Source organism: Callospermophilus lateralis, chromosome 10 (assembly GCF_048772815.1).
Source record: "Callospermophilus lateralis isolate mCalLat2 chromosome 10, mCalLat2.hap1, whole genome shotgun sequence".
Classification (NCBI taxonomy): Eukaryota; Metazoa; Chordata; class Mammalia; order Rodentia; family Sciuridae; genus Callospermophilus; species Callospermophilus lateralis.
The window spans coordinates 93,402,123-93,422,541 of record NC_135314.1 but is presented as its reverse complement, the minus strand read 5'-3'; the positions used below and the strand labels follow the sequence as shown (position 1 = coordinate 93,422,541).

General features: G+C 37.5%; 1 protein-coding gene across 2 annotated transcripts in view; it reads right to left on the bottom strand.

The window, feature by feature from the left end:
- Window positions 1-20,419, bottom strand: part of Pld1 (phospholipase D1) — a 117,355-nt gene that overhangs the window by 33,153 nt on the left and 63,783 nt on the right. For both annotated transcript variants that reach the window (XM_076866955.2, XM_076866957.2), the window contains 4 exons: window positions 18,399-18,509; window positions 15,855-15,943; window positions 2,658-2,771; window positions 574-623 (listed from right to left, as the gene is read on the bottom strand). In XM_076866955.2, coding sequence (XP_076723070.2) covers window positions 574-623; window positions 2,658-2,771; window positions 15,855-15,943; window positions 18,399-18,509 — 364 coding nt within the window. The remainder of the gene's footprint in view (window positions 1-573; window positions 624-2,657; window positions 2,772-15,854; window positions 15,944-18,398; window positions 18,510-20,419) is intronic.

Below are 20,419 nucleotides of genomic sequence, written 5' to 3'. Positions count from 1 at the left end.
AGAACAAGCAAAAACTTTAAAAAAGAAGACACCTGAAAATATGCCTTTCAAAAGCAGGCTTTCTTTGCTAAATACAAGAATATGTTGTGAGAACCCTGAGACTTCTGCTGCATACATAAGATGCAGTAAATATGACTTGACCTTAGAGCATTTATTTCCCCAATTTTGAATCAGGAGTGACCCCTGTCCTGATTTCTTTCTTTCTAAGACTGTGGTAAACAATGAGCAGAGAATACACTTGTATGGTCTTTGAGAAGTGCCTTACAAATTTCAGATATTGTTAAAGCAAAATTACTATAAATAAACAAAAAAATTATATGGACATTCTCATTTTTTATTACCTATGCATGTCAAGTGTCAAGCGTCTGTTTGGGAACATTGTTTTGGGCAGGTTAATAAAATAAATAATTGACCTCAGCTGATCATTTTGTAGAGAAATTTTTGTGAGTAGAATTCTAAAAACTTGGTGAAAGCATTTGTGATTACTGATAATTCATCCTCACACTTAATATTACAGATAGTTTCATGCTTCATAAAAACAATCCTGGAGGGAAAAGAAAATCAGTTACTTACGCTCTGTTTTTAACTGTCCAAGGATGGAATTTTCTCCTCTGCACATGGTTCTGAAAGTAGGCAAAGAAATAATTATGGAGGTTTCAAAACAAACAATTCCGACTGCAGTATGTGTGGGTATCATCCCAATCCAAGTACAAACAGAACAAGTGCTTCTAATGAGAAGGTGCCTACATGTTTTAAAGCTAAACACAGGTGAACATCACTTTTGTAATGTAACTAATTGGACAAAGCAGCTTTGAGGTGGATAAATGGAAAAGTTATAAAATTAAAGTTAGATTTCACAAAGAGAAGCTATTTTTAAAAAGATGAGTTATAAATGAACTTTCCGTCTTCTAAATTTGGTGACAGAAAAGATAAACCTAGCATGCCTCAATAGATAAGAATACTGAAGAGTAACACATTGCTTTCCAAGGTGAAAAGTTCGAACCATGGGCAGAGTGATTTAGGAATTCAGCAAACTATTACATTACGTTGTCTCCATAAACTCAACAAAACCCCTTAAACGTAAAAACAAAACCAGACTTAACTGACTCTGCTTATGATTTTGTTTCTCAAGACTCTGATAACAGTGGATGAATTATACAGACTGAAAAAAATTTCTATGCTCCATCTGCTTGCTCTATGAAAGCAATTAAAAATACAGTTAAGCCTGGGAAACGCTGATATTATTAAAGATGATGCCAGTAAATAGAGATGTTTTTGCATAATAAAAGGTTATAGTTGGGGTTCTGAACAACAGCCAAACATGTATTCCATTCAGCTGGTTCAAACTCAAGAAAACAGTCATAGGAAATAATTACAACTGACAATATTCCAAAAATAATATCAGAATGGCAAATGAAGCAGATGAAATCCAATTAAACATTATGTCAGTGACTTAAATACTTGAAAAGCTTTATGTGTCATGCTCTAAATCAGATAACATTAGAAATGGCAAATCTTCAATCCGAGTACATAGACCAATACAGTTCAAGTTCTCTCATACTGTAACTAGGCAAAATTACCCCAGGGGAAACAGATCCTTACTTATGACCCTGGGAGATAGATGCAATAGCAGAAAACTCTAGTGCATTCCGATTGTGCGTACAGAACAATTTGACCTACACTTTGACCACTTCTTGGATTTACAGATCCACTTCTTGGATTACAAAGTGTGAGATCTTATTTGCCCCTAAAAGGTTGAACTAGAAAGGAGAGAAACTAAACGTGGTTTGAAAAAACAAGAACTATTTAAAGAAAATACCCAGGTTCTAATCTTTGTTGTGACTTATCACCAGGGTGATCCATCCTGTGTGGGACTCTTGTGTATCAGTTCCAAGCTCATACTCAGGAGCCATATTCATATCCAGGCCTGTCCACTCACTCACCTCTTGGTTTCCAATCTCTTTCCCAGTTAAGTGACCCAAGGCGAAGCTTGGGGCTGCTCTCTATCATCTTCTACGCTGCCCACCCCTGGGCACTTCCCAATCATCTTACAATGTTCCGCTGGCAAGTCTAAAGACTCCGGGGAACCCAAATGTCCCTCTTTGAGTGAATATGGAAACTGGATTTTCAAAATACCAAGTGGAGGAGTCACCACTTTCTGTAGAATTTTAGCAGAGATGTGGTAGATGGAGAAAATAGAATTAAAATTCTTTAATATACGAATTTCCATTTTCTAAGAGATTATTATTACCAAGTTTCCTGGGAGACATGCTACATAACCAAATACACTCTAATCATACTCATATCCTTTTAGGTATTCAATTTTACGGTTTTTCTCTATTACTGAAAAAACATGGCTTAAAGATGATTTTTAACAACATTATATATATATGAAATATATACTATCACATATATATGAGAATTGATAAATATGAAAAAGGACTAATATTTTAGTTCTTTTATACTTACTTTGTATCCTAAGCCCACCATGTACAATTTTAGGCTGCATTTGAATTTTATCAACAGGCCAAGATTTGAAAGTAAAATAGTACCCCTTTGTTCAATATGAAGAACACTGCCATCACCAGCACCCCAGCACCAGCACCCATGCGCAAAGTGACTGAAAGCTCGAAACAGACTACTGAGAATTCGGGCACCTGTAGTTGAAGTGCATTATTGCCTGCAGAGCATTTCCTCCACCCGTTGAAATGTCTCCTTCAAACCCTGGCAGAAGAGGTATCACCACATACACTCGGTATCTCTGGCCTTCCCTGCAAAATCAGATGAACAAAAGTACAGTTCATAATGACAGCCAAGCAGTTCATATTTTTTTAAGAGACTGAGTGAATGGCTCCTCAAAACCATTCTACACGTTTCAGGGCTTGGGGGTGCTTTTGGATTGGAGAAGAGAAGCTACATCCAGGCGACTAATCTGTAACCTGAACAACAAGCTGAATTTGGCAGTAAGGTGAGAACTCTTATTCCTTGCTCTCTACAGCACAATCCTTTGTAAGACAAAATTTAGTGTAAGAAAGATTTGCTTGACACCAGAACATCTCAGAAATGACTATCTCCCAAATTAGCAAGTGAATTTCAACTCTGGATAAGCAAACACCTAGAATGTAGCCTTTGAATCACCTCTTTTAAAATCCCCTGCTAGCTGGGTGTGGGTTCAATCCCTGGTACCAAAAATAAGCACAACAACAAAAGCAAAAAAACCCCTGTTATCGTTGATGGGTAGAATCATAGACTCTGGAACAGCAGTCCTCTGTGTTTCTCCTTTACTAACAAAGCAAGAAAACTTTTTCCTTTAGCAAAAAAAAAAAAAAAAAAAAAAAAGAGAGAGAGAGAGAGAGAGAGAAAGAAAGAAAGAAAAGGAAGAAAAAAAGGACTTCCTTCCATCCCCTAGAAGTGGGGTGTGGGGAGTGGGTTATAACCAAGTTTAGAAAAAGGTGTTATCACAGTGTACATGTGTATAACATTACGTCCATAGCATACATAGTACTTAGCTCAGAGCCTAGAAAATATTAGATATTCATTTGCCAATTAACTGAATTCCCACAACCCAGATCTCAGGGGCAAAAAGACACACTAGATTCAGTATATCTTCCAATGTAGAAGTCCTCTACATTGGAAGGAACTCTAAAGTTCCATTGTAAAATGTTATTGTGGGCTCTTTAAGACTCTGGAGTGACTAATGCTTACTTTTAAGTTCTCTGCACATGAAACCCAACATTTTTGGCTCATTCTATCAAATGATTAATGACATCTTTTGAAGGAAAAGGAATCTACTTAATGACAACAGAAGAAGAAAATGTGGCTGTTTTGAAATGCATCCAGAAATTCAGAAATTTGGAAAGTTACATTCTAATAGGTACCCCTTATTTGGAACGCCAAACTGTTAAGTCCTTGTCTCCCTTTGGAAACTATACAAGAACAGAAACTCCAGAAACGAAGGTGGTATCTCTTGCGCTCCGTGAATCTTGTTCACCCAGAGGTGTTGAATACAGTTCAAGTCTGATCCTATTTAAACTTTTCATAATACACAATTTCTAAAGCTCATTTTCTTCTGAACAACTAAAGTTTTCTTTCATGTGAATGTTATTGCTATGCTACTCTGAGGGTTGCGATTTCACGGTGCTGTCTCTGAATGCTGAGGTATAGGCATTAGGGCAGAAGTGACTGTCAACAGAATGGAATTTGGAGGACTGGGAGCTTGGCTGCAGGGTTGAGAAACAAGGAATTTTAAGTAGGATGTTGCAGTGGCATGTATTAATCACTAGATGGCAAACACAGTTTGAGTTGCAAAGAAAACATTGAAATAAAATGTAAACTGTCCAAGTTCTGTTTGATAGGATAAAAAGCACACATCCCTAACTGGCAAAAGGACAGTGAAAAAGAACACAAAGAACACCCAAGCTCTTTTCCTGCAGCCAGCACTTAAGGTCAGATGAACTCAACTGGGCATTTAAGAACTGACACCACTTGACCTTAGCTGCTTTCCCAGAATCATCCTTCCATACACACCTCAAACCAGTGATGGGAGGCTACGATCCTTTGCTCAGAGAGGCACCTTCCTACTGATGAGGCAGGTTCATCAGCAATCTGCCTCCAATGGACCCCACTTCTTCAAGGCCACCCGAGAGGCTACTCTCTTTGTCAAGCCACCTGGATCTTCAGTCACATGGGGAGTGGGAGCTTCTGTGCTCCCACAGCACAAGGTCAAGAAGTCGATTCAGTACCCTTTCTGCTTCACCCAGCAGAGACATGCACTGCTGCCCAGGCTTGGGATAAGCTTCTTTGAAGTACAGAAGAATGTGCACCTGGCTTTCTACTCCAGCCAGTGCCCAGCGCAGCACCCTTGACTTCAGCATGCACTCAGTTATGTTGGTCTTGGGAGGATGGGGTCAGGTTGGAAGAATGTGTGGTTCTAGGGAAGCCTCTGGAGGGAAAGAGGTTAAGCTCCATGGGACCTTTTTCTTTAAATTGCATTGCATTTGAATATTTTATTGTGGTAAACTATAACACAGAATTTGCCATTTTATCCACTTTACCAGTGTACCATTAATTTCCAAGCACCATTCATTGCTTTTACAACGTTGTACAGCCATCACAACCATTTCCAAAACATTTCCATCATCCCAAACAGAAACTCTGTATAATTCCCCCACTTCCCCTCCCCACAGCCCCTGGTAACCTTGAATTACTTTCTGTCTTTATGAATTTGCCTATTCCAGATTTTGCATATAAGCGCAGTCGTACTTGCCCTTTTGTGTCCAACTAATTTAACTCAAGAGAACATTCTCATGCCTCACCCATGATGCAGCATGTGTCACAATACTTTTCCTTTTCATGTTCGACTAACATTCCATGCTATGTAGCACGGTCCCCCTGTTGATAGGAACTTGGGTCATTTCTACCTTCCAGCTATTGTGAGTAATGCTGTTATCAATATTGGCGTACAGTATCTGAGTCCTGGTTTTCAGTTCTTTTCAGTATATATTTATGAATGTTGGTTCATTTGGTTACATTATGCTTAGCCTTTGAGGAACCTCCAAATAAATGACACTTTCCAATAAGAGCATATGCTCATAGGACAAAATTTAAGATATAGTGAAAAAAAATACTCTTTCATTCCTATGTCCCCAGCCCTGTTTAATATATTACATAAGCCCCTGTTTCCCCTCCCTGAGGGCAATTCCAATTTCCTCCATATTCTTTTAGAAATAGTGTATAAATTTACTATATATATTCTTTCCTTTCACACTAATGTTAGAATATTATAAACGCTTTTCTGAAAATTATTTTTATTACTTAAAAATGTGTTGGGAACTCCTTCCACATCAGAGCATAGTTTTTAATAGGAACACAGTATGCTACCATATATCTGTACCTTAATATATAAGCCACTCCTTTATTGATAGACATTTAAATTGTTTCTAATTCTTTTGCCATTTGAAATAACTGTTTTGATATATATACTGACTCATATAAGTCATTTTCAGGCTTATTGGAAAAATCCTAGAAGTGGTACTTGATCTTTGTGAAGCTGTTTGTAAGACAGTTTCACTTTATCCTTGTGTCTTTTAAAAGAAAAATGTCATGAAAAATGGAGATCTCATATGTAGAATGTTAACTATGTCCTATAAAATTCTATAAAACATTCTTGCAAACTTTCGTTCATAAGAATCAGAATATTCACATTTTCTTCTTTTTAGGACTTGTTTAGCTTCAGATCATATCAAGTCCTTTGCTGTTTATAATACAGTTATTTGTAATTTCCCCCCATTTTTTGGTACTGGGGATTGAGCCCAAAGTGCTTAACCACTAAGACATATTTCCAGCGCTTTTTAATTTTTTTATTTTGAGACAGGGTCTTTCTAAGTTACCTAGGGCCTAGTTAAGTTGCTGAGGCTGGTTTGGAACTTGTGATCTTCCTGCCTCAGCCTTCTGAATTGCTGGGATTACAGGCTAACAGATAAAAATTTTAATCCACCAAGTCCCAGGTTTTTAATTCCAGAAACATTTCAGCAAAATTGCAGAGGTGTATTAAAATAGGTTGGAAATCATAATCTAGAGCTCTTATAGTATCACTTTAACATTAATTAAAATTATAATTATATTAATTAATGTCATAATTCTGTTAATTGTATCATAATTGTATTCTTATAATTATACATTATATACTATATTTTTTATAGGCATTCCACTTCTAGAATGATATGACAAAATGGGTTAAACTTACCAGCAGAAACTAGATTTTCATTGCTGTCAAAAAAAAAAGAGAGAGCTCTGGAATTTCAAACCATAAACCTGTGGTTGAAGGAAAGCCAGTAAAGAGGACTTTCTGTGTGGCACTATGTCCAGTTTGCCTCCCTGATCCCATCCACAGAGTTGCAGCTGCTAGTCTCCTGAAACACTGCATCCTCATGGCACTGGGATTGTGCAAACAACAGCGCTCTGCTTAGGCTCAGGACCCGAGCCCCTAATGTGCAAAAGTGTTTATGATCCCAAAAGCAAGTCAAGAGCTGGTGGGCAATAAGCCACGAGAAACTATGCACCAGGCGGGCGACTGCTTCATCCACTTGAGTTTAGAATAATTTTGTAAAATTGTACTCTCAGGCTTCTTGTTAAAATATGTCTTTCTTTAGAAATTCACTAGCTCTCATGGTTACAAGTTAAGAGCTAAAATTTGGAAATAAATGTTCAATAAAAGATGATTAACTATGATATAGCCACTCCCTGGAATGATCATCTTGCAGCCACTAAAAATGATCTGGGGTTGTGGCTCAGTGGTAGAGCACTTGCCTAGCACGAGTGAGGCACTGGGTTTCATCCTCAGCATCACATAAAAACAAATAAATAAAATAAAGATATTGTGTCCATCTATAACTAAAAATGTTTTTTTTTTTTCCTTAAAATGAGCATGATGATGGATCCGTAGCAAAATACTTCTGAGCTGTGTTAACAATGGCCCCCATGCAAAGTTACAATGATAAGACAATGCAAATGTGGCAGCGAATACCATGAATGATTTCCCTCCAGGTGTGTTAACTTCCCAGTTCTGGGCCTGGAGCTCTGAAGCAGACATTGCTTCTAGGGTGGCACCCTCATCAAGCAACCAAGCCACAAAAATGTCAACCTCCTAGACTTTGGGAAGTAGCAAGAGTGAGATAATGTAGAGATTCTATCCTATCACCACAGGCAGAGTTCCGGGGAAAACAGAACCCCATTCCCTGAGGATATGAGAACCAGGAGAAGCTAAGCCTTTCTTCCAGGTGAAGCCCAGACAAAATCAAGAGCACAGCCCACCAGCTCATGTGATTTGGCAGCCTACAGGAGATGGGGCACAAAGGCATCTCTGAAAGGAGAAGGCAGAAGTCCTTGAGTGACATTAAGCAGATGCCAGAATAAATCTGAAAGATCAGTGCCAAGATCTGAAAGTCCCTTCTGGAGATCCACAGCCCCTTAGCATCTACACCAAGGATGGGGGTGGGGGAGGTGGGGGAGGTGGGGAAGCAGCAGCACCTCACTGACAGAATGCAGAGCAGAGATAATGAGAAGTCACTGAATCTGGCTACATTTTTCAAGAATGCCTAAAGGAAATTTCCTCTTATTGTGTGGAAATAGGGCCTGAACTGAAAATTCATGTAAGTTATAGGGACCAAAAAAAAAAAAGAGGTGATTCAACAGAAAATGGAAATATGTATATCAATATGGACAGAAAAGAAAACAAAGTGATTTTTTTAGGGTGGTTATTGTGTGGACTTTTTAAAGTTAATATTTTCTAAGTCTTGTGATGGCTGTAATGCTGCTTGCACCTTTAAAAGCAGAGAAACAATTCTCCATGTAGATGGGTCACCGTGGTGACAGGCCTCTACATCCCTTTCTTGGTGTCTCCTGTCAAACCACCTCCTCCTCCACCCATCACCCCCACATCCCTGTGCAGGATGAATAGCAGTGAGGAGAAGCTGGATCCACTCACAATTGAGTCTCAGGATCTGCAAGAAAACCCCAAGGAAGCTCAATCTGTCTCTATAGTGGCGAGATGCCTGTTTTTTGTTTTGTTTTGTTTTGTTTTTTTTTAGAATTAAGATTTATAGGTCATATTTCATTACTTAGACTCAAGAGCTGCTGTGAATTCTCTCATTGTTGTAGACATTACAGCAATGAACGCCTTCAGAAACCAGAAAAAAAACTGTGGTTGGCATTTTCTCTTGGGAGAGCTTTATACCATGGTGGTATCAGTTATGTTGGACTTGCATCAGTGGTTTGGGACATAACCCTTTGATTTTGTGATTGGCAAATCTTTTAAAATGCAGTATATCTTTCTGGGTTTCAGTGTTCTCATCTGTACTTGAGGGAGTTGGCTAAAACCATTGCTAGTCTACTAGAAATGCTAGCCTCATTTAGCACTGACTTTACCTATTAAATGTGTGACTTTATCGACTATGATGTATTATATGTTGTGCACAGACATTTTTTTTCACTGTCTTTTGAAAATGGCAAGCTTTAAAGTGTAAGAATATTGGGGGATGCTGGGTTAGTCCAGCATGTTTGACTTAGGCTTCACCTTGGACTTGATGACCTTTGGCAGACATATTCCCAGCGGCCCTCAACTAAGATTCTACAAAACCTTTTATTAAACCCAGTTTGGCCCAGCAGTTTTCATTCTCTCCTCTCTCTTTTTAAAGAGTTTCTGCCTTCCTTCTCTCTCTGCCAGAGTATGTGCTCAGCTCAGAATTATTGCTGGCCTCTGCCCTGTGCTAATTTTTTTTCATCTTTGTATCTGCTGAGATGATCATTTGTATAATTTTTGGAATAGAATAAAAACACTAAGTGATCTAAATCAAAAGTTTTCCTGTCATGATCTGTTGTCATCTGTGCCCCAATGTAACCTATTTAGGAATGTTATCAGAGCTTAAAAGATATCCCACAAGAAAAAAATGTGAAGCTAGCAACTAGTATAGTTAAAATGTTTTTTAATTCTTTTGATAATAACTGCAGTTTAAATTTCTTTAAGATAGTGCTTATGTAACATGCCCAACATGTCTTTTCAGTTTGGTGCAAAATTATAGGATGTGGAAATTATAGGATATAGATGTTCTTTAAACCTAAGAGATTTTAAAAATCTATCAAGCAATTACTTTAAAAAATAAAACAGTGATCTGACTTTAAAATATTGAGATAAAATCTCTCTCTCATAGATTTCTGGGAAGCTTAACATTAGAGAATTTCTATGTTCCTTGACAGGAAAGAAGTTTTTTTTTTTATTTGTTTTTTAATTTACAGGTGAAAAGTATAAACTGAAGATATAGTTTGCAGCTAGCTGTTCCCATTCCATAGCCATATGACTTGGGGGAGGTTAACAAACCTCACCTGGCCTCAGCTGTCTCATCTGTAGAATGGGGATAATTCTGCATCCAACCTCATTCAAGATTAGATGAAGCAAGACATGTCAAGCACCTATTATATGGAAAGACTCAAAAACAATTTGGTAACATTTCTATTTAATTAACAACCAGTGATTACAATTAGGAAGCTTCCAAGAACAACAAAGTATATAGTGTCTAACATTAAAACAAAAGTGAACTCATGCTTCAGAATATCTTTTACCTTATAATTTTGGGGAGTGTGTTATCAAATTAATGATGGGGAAATCCAAAAATGAACTCTGAGGAATGATCTGCTATAATTTCAGACAGGACACATCTCAACAGAAGTGGGATGTCACTCAGTGGTAGAGAGCTTGCCCAGAATGCACAAGGCCCTGGGTTACATCCCCAGTACCACAAGTGTTTCAATCACGTTCCTACACCTGCACAAGAGCCAGAGGTAAGAAACCAAAGCAAGGTTTTCTTATTCTGCATATCCACTCAAGGATTTAAAACAAATAATAATTAAAGATCTCTTTAATTAAAACATTTCTGTTTCTAGCCTAATTATTAATTCTGATTCAAATGTTGCTTATCTTTGTTTGCATCAGCAGTGTGAAACATATTTCCAGATGATAAATGTCCTGTAATTATAATAATTTCTTACATTTGATACTTAACAATTTACAAACTACTTTCATGTATGTTCATATGTATGATATTATCATTCTCTTTGTTGGTTGAAAAACAACCAGATACACTCAAAATGTCACATATCTGTGGATAACAGAGTTGGAGAGAACCTAGGTCTCCAAATATGTGACACCCCAATAATTTTAGATTTCTTAGAGGGTATTCCTCAGACTACTTACTTATGGGGAAACCATAGTTCTTTCACAGTTTCAAGAACCATGGCGGGATTTGAGCAATTTTAACAACTAAATATTTTTCATAGAGCTTAATAGTGTTTTTTTAAATGCAATTTACTATAAAAACACAGAGACATTAAGTCAAGTGCCTAATTTCATTGTATATGTCAACTTTTTGGTGATCACAATATGAAATGTACTGTCACACTTCCTGACTTTCTACCAGTGCAGAAAAATGATGCGTGTCAAGTTTCTATAAGTAAAGATCTGAGATTATCCTCAGAAGCCATTTGTTCATGGCACACAGTGTTTTAAAATGTTTCTGTCTGGATCAGTTGGCCCTGTTCTGTCTTTTGACTTATTCAAACATAGGATGAAACAGTTGATTTTAGATAATGGGTTAGATTTCCCCTTCCTGGCTTCCAGTCTCATTTGAGCTGTCTAAGATGGATTTGAAGTGGATGGGGAGCTGGTCTCGACTCTAAGACTCTTTTCCTTATTTGATCAGACATGTTTTCTGTAGTGATTTCCCTGATGCTCTTAGTTCAAACTCTGGGTCATGGATCAGAACAGGGAGACTCTGTAAAAACCAGTTTCTATAAAGAATTATGGCTATCAAGAAGGAACCAGAAGGAAGTGAGGGGAGCTAAAAAATTGCTTAAGGGAATTGGTGTGAGTCTAGGTTCCAACATTGGCAGAAAAAGAAAGACTCAGACCAGTTGAGGGATTTGGCAACATAAGATTCCGATGGGAGGGACCTGGAAGAGGATCTGCATTCCTCCGTCAGGCCTGGATGACTGCTGACTGTCATTTCCTTCTGTCTGCTATGTGCTGTAGTGGATTCTTCTTTTTCAACAGCCAAAATTATACTTGTTGCAAAGAGTGTGACTTTGGCAGGGAATTTCTGAGTCTCAGAAGAGCAGAAAACAGAGAACTCTATGAGAGAAGAGGGGGTAAGCTTGGAGATGACATGTCCAGACCCCTAATTAGTGAAAAGGAGATGCCCCACTGCAGGTAGCCAGCAGGATGAGCTTTAAAACACGGCTTTGACTGTGCCTAAGAATTACAAGCTCACAGCATTCAAGTTATTAAGTGAAAAAATGTTTTACAGTGGCAATTACCACAGAAGAGGAACAATACTGTGAAAATGAAGAGAAAAGGAGAAAATGTGTTTTCATGGTGTGTGTATGCGTCCACTGAAAATCTGCATATGTAAGACTTGTGCCAGTTTGAAATTGTTACAGAAAGTGAGACTGTTGAGAAATCAGAGCTTGATAACATACAGCTAATTTGAAATAGGATGCGCTCATCTCCAATTTTCTACAAGGAAAGTTTGAAGTTGCCAGTCTTTAATGTGCCCTGTGAACCTCCAAGCATGAGATATCATCTACAACTTAACATACTCTTTCATCACAGAATTTTTTTCTTTCAGGAGCAGCTCTTGGGATTAGAAAATATTTTAAAGTTCCTTCCCACCCTGAAATGCTAGCATTTTATGATTTTAGAAGAAGTCCAGATTTTTAGAAACAAATTAATATGGCAAAAAAAAAAATATTCTTTCAGGCTCCCAAACCCTTAAAAACAAATTTTACAGGTTCTCATTATACCACACACTTACAGGGAAATAATAATAACTCAAGTGCATCTTTCTCTACTTATTAGCTGATTACAGTTCCAAAATTCATGATGTGCTGCTCAGCTCAATGAACTCATTTGTCAGCTTAATGTATGTCTGTGACTAACTCTAATTTCCTAACATTTTTTCTTTACCAAATGTGCTTCATAAATAAAGCAGATGCACCTGCATCAACAAAATGCAAGAGTTTATAGAAAAATAATGCAAATTTGTAAATTAAACATAAATTACCCCATAAAATTGGAAGGCTGGCAAGGATGCAAGAAATCTCTGGATGTACATGTATGTTTAACTATAAACAAGGCTGTTTTTAAGTCATTTCAGAAACAGATCCTATGAGGAATCTCTTTTAAAAGCATATGAGAAGGCAAGGCATAAAGGTTACCTTTAAAACACAGGCCACCATTAATATTTATAGCTGTGTCTGCTATTCTAGATGAGACAAAACAATCGTAGTCATGCCCTGCAGAAATCTTTGGAGCATTATAAAATTCAGGCGACTGCACCCCTCTTCCTGGAAATCATGATCCAGTAAGCTTAGAGTTGAGTCTAGCTCTTTGTAATTTTGTAAAGGTCCAAAGGTGATTTCGATGTGCAGTCAAGGGTGAGATCCACTATGCACCCTGTAGTATGGGGTGGATACTATAGTTGCTGCCTATAACTCCTCACCGTAGGATCAACCCAGCCAAACACTCAGCTGCTAAGAGGTTGGCCTCTGACTTTTTCCAGTTGTTGCCCTCCATAGGCCAAAGGGACCTGCCTCACTCAAGATTGTCCCCTTGGAGTCAGCCTGCATCTAATGAGTGGTCAAAGTGGGGAAAAAAACCAGAGGACCAGTCCACTTGCCTAGGTAAACACCTAACTGCTTATGAATTAGGGTTACATGGCGTTGGGGAGTCACTGGGTCAAAAAAGTTCGAGGATGGGCTCAAAGCTGGTTTTGCCTAAGGCTGTTAGTGGCCTAGACAATTCATACAACCTCCTGAATCTCAGTTTTTAATTCTTAGAATGGGAGCAGCAACGAGAAAAACAGCAATGGCTATATAACCTACTATCATGATTATTTGTGAAGATTCAGCAAGATCATGCTGAAATATAAACTTTGAATCATATAAAATGTTGAGAGTTACAGTTTTATTTTTAAGCTAAAAATAACCACATAATATGTGAAAGAAAGTTATCAAGGTACAAAATGACAGTAGAAGTAAAAAAAATGTTTTAATCCCCAAATATGTATAAATACATATGTATTTATAATATGTTTAATTAATTTCTTCACTGATGCATTCAATGACTTAAACTAATGAAACAAATGGTTTTGCTTTCTTATGCTGCTACTTTTACATAGAGCTAAAATCAGCCATATAAAGAAATACTCTCAGATACTAAGACAATTCAAGATCTTTTCAACAAGTAAAGCTGGGACAACTCTACATCCACAGGCAAAGGAATGAAGATGAACCCCTAACTCACACCATATACACAAAATAATTCAAAATGAATCAAAGATAAATAAGATAAAAACTACAAAGTTATAAGAAGAAAACAGGCATAAATTTTCATGATCCTGATTACTCTTTTTAAAAATATTTTTTTTAGTTTTACATGGACATAATATCTTTATTTTGATTATTTATTTATTTGTTTGATTTTCTTTTTAGTTGTAGATGAACACAATGCCTTTATTTTATTTTTTTCAGTTTTATGTAGTGCCAGGGATCAAACCCAGTGTCTTATACATGCTAGGCAAGTGCTCTACCCCTGAGCCACAACCCTGGACCCTGTTTGTTTATTTTTATGTGGTACTAAGGATTGAACCCAGTGCCTCACATATGCAAGGTAAGTGCTCTGCTACTGAGCCACAACCCCACTGATCATTCTTAGAAAATAAAAAAATGATAACTTGGGCTTCATCAATATTAAAACGTCTATGTTTCAAACAATATCATCAAGAAAGTAAAAAAAAAAAAAAAACAATCCATGGAATGGGAAAAAAATACTTGAAAATCATGTATCCTATATTGGACTTGTATTTAGAATATTTAAAGAACTGGCAATTCCACAATAAAAAGTCAAATAACTCAATAAAAATGGGCAAGGTAGCTGAGTAATAAGTATATGGTCAATAAACACACAAAAAGATGCTCAACATCATTAATCATTAGAGAAATTCAAATTAAAACTGCATTGGGATGCTATTTCATACCTTCTAGAATAACTATAATGGAAAGAGAGACAATCAGAATTCACAAGGATATAGAGAAATTGAAGCTCATACACTGTAGGAATGTAAAATGGTGTAGCTGCTTTGGAAGATGCTCTGCCAGTTCCTTAAAATGTCAAACAGAGAGTTACCATCATGACCCAGCAATTTTACCCCTAGAGAAACAAAAACATGTTTGCATAAAACCACTAAAGGTGTCTCTGACATGCAGAAGTGAGACCAAAATGAGGGGAGGAGGAAGCAAAAGAAAAAGTGGGGAAAGAGAATCCCATAAAAAAATAGAAGAGAGTGGAGTAGAAGAAGGAGGGAAGAGGGACAGGAAAAGTGAAAAATGTTGGAATGAATCTGACCGAACTCTCCTATGTACATATGCACATACCACAGTGAATCTCTAAAACAAAGCAAAAGAAAAAGCCTAGTACAGAACATCTATAACAGTGTTATTCATGATAGCCAAATGGACAAATAAAATGTGGTATATCCATATAATGAAATAGTAGCTGGCAATAAAAAGAGATGAAAACACTGATACGTTATGACAGATAAGCTATAAGAAATCACTCATAAAAGACAACATATTAAATGATTCCATTTATAGGAAATGCTCATGTTGGCACATCTACAAAAAAACAAAAGTAGATTTGTGAATTTTAAGGGGGCTCAGGAAAGAAAGCAACGAGCGATGACTACCAAAAGGCATTTTTTTTTTTCCTGGAATGATGAAAATATTCTAAAATTGATTAGGTGATGGTTGTGCAACTCTATAAATATACTAAAGATTGGTACACTGTACAGTTTTTAAGCCGGTGGTTACTTAGGATGTGGATTCTATCTCAATAAAACTATTATTTAAGGAATAATCCCATGAGCTGAAGACATAAGACAGATGGGAACAAGAATTTAAATATAATCCATGGCAAAAGATGTTTATTTTGCTTTGTTTATAAGTGAACATAGATCACTGTCTGCCATTAAATAAATCAAACCACAAATCTCATGCATGGGAAAGAGTGTGGCCAGGAAAAAATGACTGGACATCCTATTTGTCCCACCAAAATGGACTCAAAAATTCCTAGTGACTCAGATTAAAGCAAACAACAACCTACCACTGGCTGGACCACATTCAAGTCTAGCAGGAAATGACAGCCCTTTAAAAATGGGCTTTGAAAAGCCATGTTCATAGGAAATAAAGACATCTGCATCAACAACTTCAAGTAAAACAACAACAACAAATAAAAGCCAAAACATTACCTGTGAGCTTTCAGGATCCGCTGGGCGATAGCATCGCCTACCTTGTTGAATACTACTTTGTCATCAGCACAGCTTATGAAAAATTGGTTCTGTGAGGAAAACATAGGGGCCATCATGAAGGCATTCCTTTCTTAGTAGTTTACACATAGTTCTAAAAAAAATGTAGTCAATAAAAATTACATTTGTACTTTTAAAAAAGTGTGTCACACAGCAGCTGTGTTCTGACTACTGAAATCACATTGGGAAAGTAAATGACACAGAATCAAAGCACAACCATCTGATTCTGGGCCTCATGCACAACCATCTGATTCTGGGCCTCATGCACAGACTAGGTCCTTGATTACTAAGAACCTGCCTCTTCAAGAGGCAGGCTGCACTGTTACTTCACCCTCAAACTTTTAAATTACATTCTTAGAACAGAATTAGGTTTTTTTTCAGATTCACATATTATATAAATGCTTATGATTAAAAATTCCATATTGATAAACATCCTGTCTCGTGCTAAATTTACTTTTTTTTAACAAGGTAGACTACAGAAGCCTTGATCTAATTCTCTCCGCCTTTCTCCATTATTTCCTTGAATTTGCTTTATGTTCTCTCTCTCTCTCTCTCTCTCTCTCTCTCTCGGAGGATGGGTTCTCTGATTAACTCTGAACTGCTATCTTAAGTATTTTCAAATCTCTTTTGTTAGTATGTTGTATGTATATACATATATAATATATATACACTAATAAAATGGAAAAAGAAATAGTTCTCTAAGTACTTCTGGTATTCATGCATCTATAAAACATCCTTTAAAACTATTACTAGAAACTCAGCCATGGCATTATCATCATAATAGTGGAAAAGATTTTGTTGCTGCATAAGGGGATGTCAAAAATTAAATGTAAATATTATGAGTGCTATGTGTTCAAATAGAATCCAGATTCTTATAATGTAACTGTAATTTCTAAGGACAATCATCTTGAAGCAATATTTGTTAATCATCTTGGGGTATGAAGATTTATAAGCAATAACTCAAAATATGATTACCCTCTGTTTGTAGCATTATCATTTTTATGACTCACAAATGTTTACACTTAAAGTACACAAATCTGCAAAATGCCTCAGGAGAAGAAAAACTTATAGGAAGACACTGTGCAGGAACCCATTTGAGACTGTGGTTTGCTGTAGGGCATTAAGCAAATGAAATCCCAATGGCAACTAAACCACGTTTTTGTTTTCTTAATTCATAATACAAAGGAGTTTAGCATTCCTCTGCAGCTGTGAAGACAGACTGGCTGGCCATATGCCGTGTCCTGTACTTCTTTTCTTTTTGGAGGAGTACAGGGAATGCCACCTTACCTTGACTAGAGGAGTGTCAACCTGGCCCATGTCCAAGATCGTGGGTACCTACATGGCATTACCATGTGTACCTACATGACACTACTGACACCATTTAATGCCATGCTAGTGTTTAAAAAAAGGCAACATGAAAACTACTAAAAAAGAGTGAGCCAGCTTTAGCATCTTAAATTACTATGGTACAACTGTCAAAGGCAGTAGTACTAATGGCATTACTATCCTCTAGACTTTGTACAGAGTTCACTAATTTTCCCACTAATGTTCCTTATGTCATGATCCCAATCAGGATATCATGTTGCATTTAGCCTGCTAATATTTTAAATTAGCCTTTCCTTTCTCCAGGCCTGCAAAATAAATAAGGCTCCAATTCTTTGCTGTTTGCTTTTAATGAATTGTCACAGTATGCAGAGGGAGCAGGCAAACACTCAAGGAGAAAGAAAATAGGGCTAGAATGATTCTCTCCTGCTCATCCACCACCCTTTCACCATTTTATTCAATGGGGAAAAAAAAGTTAGAATAAGGAAGGCAGATGAACCCTGATGTATTTTTTCCATTATTGGGACTTTTTATTTTCTCAGGGTTTTCCAAGTGCCCTGAACTATTTTTATGTCCACTTTGAAGTGCAATTAAATTTCCCAGACTAAACTCAGTGTTCCCAGATTTTCTCATATACTCTGCACACAAACTCTGGGATCTGAAAACCCTTTCTAATGAATGGTAGTTCACAGAGGATTGAAGAAGGTGGTTCCTGCCTTTAACAATCTCACATCTTCCTTTTCCATGTTCATTTCCCTGTACTCTCCATAGTCGAACATCCCCAAACCAGTGACATTGCATGGTCTCTTTAGCTAGTATGTCTCTCTGTATGTGTGCTGACCTCAAATAGCACATGCCTCACATCTCAGCCCTCCAACTAAGCCACAAGCTGATACATTCATGTTGGGGTATTTTTGGCAAACAATATTACAGTGAGTTGACACATTTTAATAACATGGATTTGGGAGACCCCCATTATAAGCTTGAGTCAATGACAATGCAGAGTGAATTTCAGGGGAGATCAACAGTCAGGTGACGGGAATTAGCAGTTCTCCAGAACTCTCCAGTTCTATAGACACACATCAATATGGTAGGTCCTGAACCTGTGGTCTCGGTGACATTTCTGGGCAGGCAGTTTCAATGTGTGACATGAGCAGGACTTACTTCAATGTAGATATAGTGCTTGCTGTTCTCTATCACATAGATGTAAGCAGCATGGATGGACTCTTCATGGTACTTTATGCCAGCAGACCAATCAGCAGCAGAGCGGAGCAACTACCAGGCAGCAATGAGCAATGAGCAAATATCAGACAACGGAGACAACACCAGATGTATTAATGCAATGAAGTCACCCCTTTTCCTTCTAAACAACTGAATAATCACAGTGGCTTGAGTGTCATATGTGGGCCAAGGGGTAGTTGTGGGGTGAGGAACACTGCTGAGGAAGAGATGAGAGGAGACTGATCATTGTATACAAAGGAGCCCAGCTGGAAAACACATCCTGAATATACCCTCTTCCACCCAGAATTATGTTTATTCAAAATTGGAAACCATACCTGTGGTTTCTACAAACAGGATTTTAAAAGTATCTCTTCTGGTGGTTGTAAGTAATGTAATCATTAGTACTCCTTTCCTGGACTCCCACAATTGCACCAGAATGCCTGTCTTTTTAATGTATTTATTAATAGCACCCACTTTTACTCAAAGTGTCTTAATTTGGATGACATGATAGGGTCTTCCTAGCTCTGAGTTAAGAATGTGATTATTCCTTTCTCCCAGAATAGATAGCAATCAGATTACACATTTTAAAAGATAGTTCATTTAGGTTTATGACCTGGAATCTGCCTTTCATTAGCTGTCTAACCTTTGATATCTCACCTTAACTCTAAATTTTCTTTTGTTGATTATAATAGGAACCCAGTAACAAGTAAGAAAACAGGTTTGGATAAGAGTACACAGAGTCATGGAGGCACTAACACTGACACTAGAGGTTTTCATTCTAGATCCTAGACTTGACCACCATGCTACACTGTTTTGCCCTTTCACCACGTCTGTGGGTCATACCAATCAATTTGGAGTTGACTTCATCACCTTGATTAGTCAGATCAAAGCTGAACTCCTGACCACTTCCCCTAAACTGCTTCCCATCTCAAATACCCCACTGCCTGGGGGCACACTATCATTTGATCAGTCTTTAAAGTTAGTGACCTTTGGAGCTCTTTGGCATGCCCCCTCTCCTCAGAGTCCATATCCAGTCACACATCTGGTTCTATTTACTCTTTCAAAGATTTACCAGATTCTCTCTTATCAATCACACTGCATCCCTCTATTAGAACATGTACCTGCTCCTGCCTGGATTACAAGAACTTCTAGCTCAGACCTAAGTATAGCTTAAATATACTGGTGCTAGCAATTTCTGTACTATAAAATGGAGGAGCTACTTTCTAGGATTATACAGAGAATTAAATGAATTACTGTGAAGTGTATGACAGGAGGTCTGGCCCCTAATAAGTGGCACGGACTTATTATTAGTAAGAGCATTAGAGGATGCATGTGAGCTATGGGAGATCACATCAGAGATGCTGCCCAGCACACTGTGGCTGTGCATCGCAGGGGGGAACAGGGATCGTGGAAGCTTTCCCTAGCTTTCTCAACACTAAGCAACACTGGCTGTCATTTTCCCTTTAGCACTCTTACTAGTATTGAGGTAGAACATTAGCATACAGTAGGTTGGCACTCAATAAATACCCACTGACTTTTTTTTTTTAAATTGGTAGTTAAAGATGGACAGAATGCCTTTATTTGTTTATTTTTATATGATGCTAAGATCAAACCCAGTGCCTCACACATGGGAGGCAAGTGCTCTGCCACTGAGCAACAGCCCCAGCCTTCACTAACTTTCTTAAACAATAGCATGACATTACAGAAGACTCTAAAAATAGGTTTGCTATTCCTGATTGGAAAGGGATGCTGAAATTGTTTCTCAGAAGGTTAACTTAAAGATAAAAGGACTGACCCCATACTTATTAGGAACATTCAAAGTGACCCAATACATAATCAGTTTTATGTCTGATATATATTATACACACACATACACACACACACATACACATACATAAACACACACACATACATATATCTATCATCTATCTATCTATATCTGATCTAATAAAAAACTTAGCAAT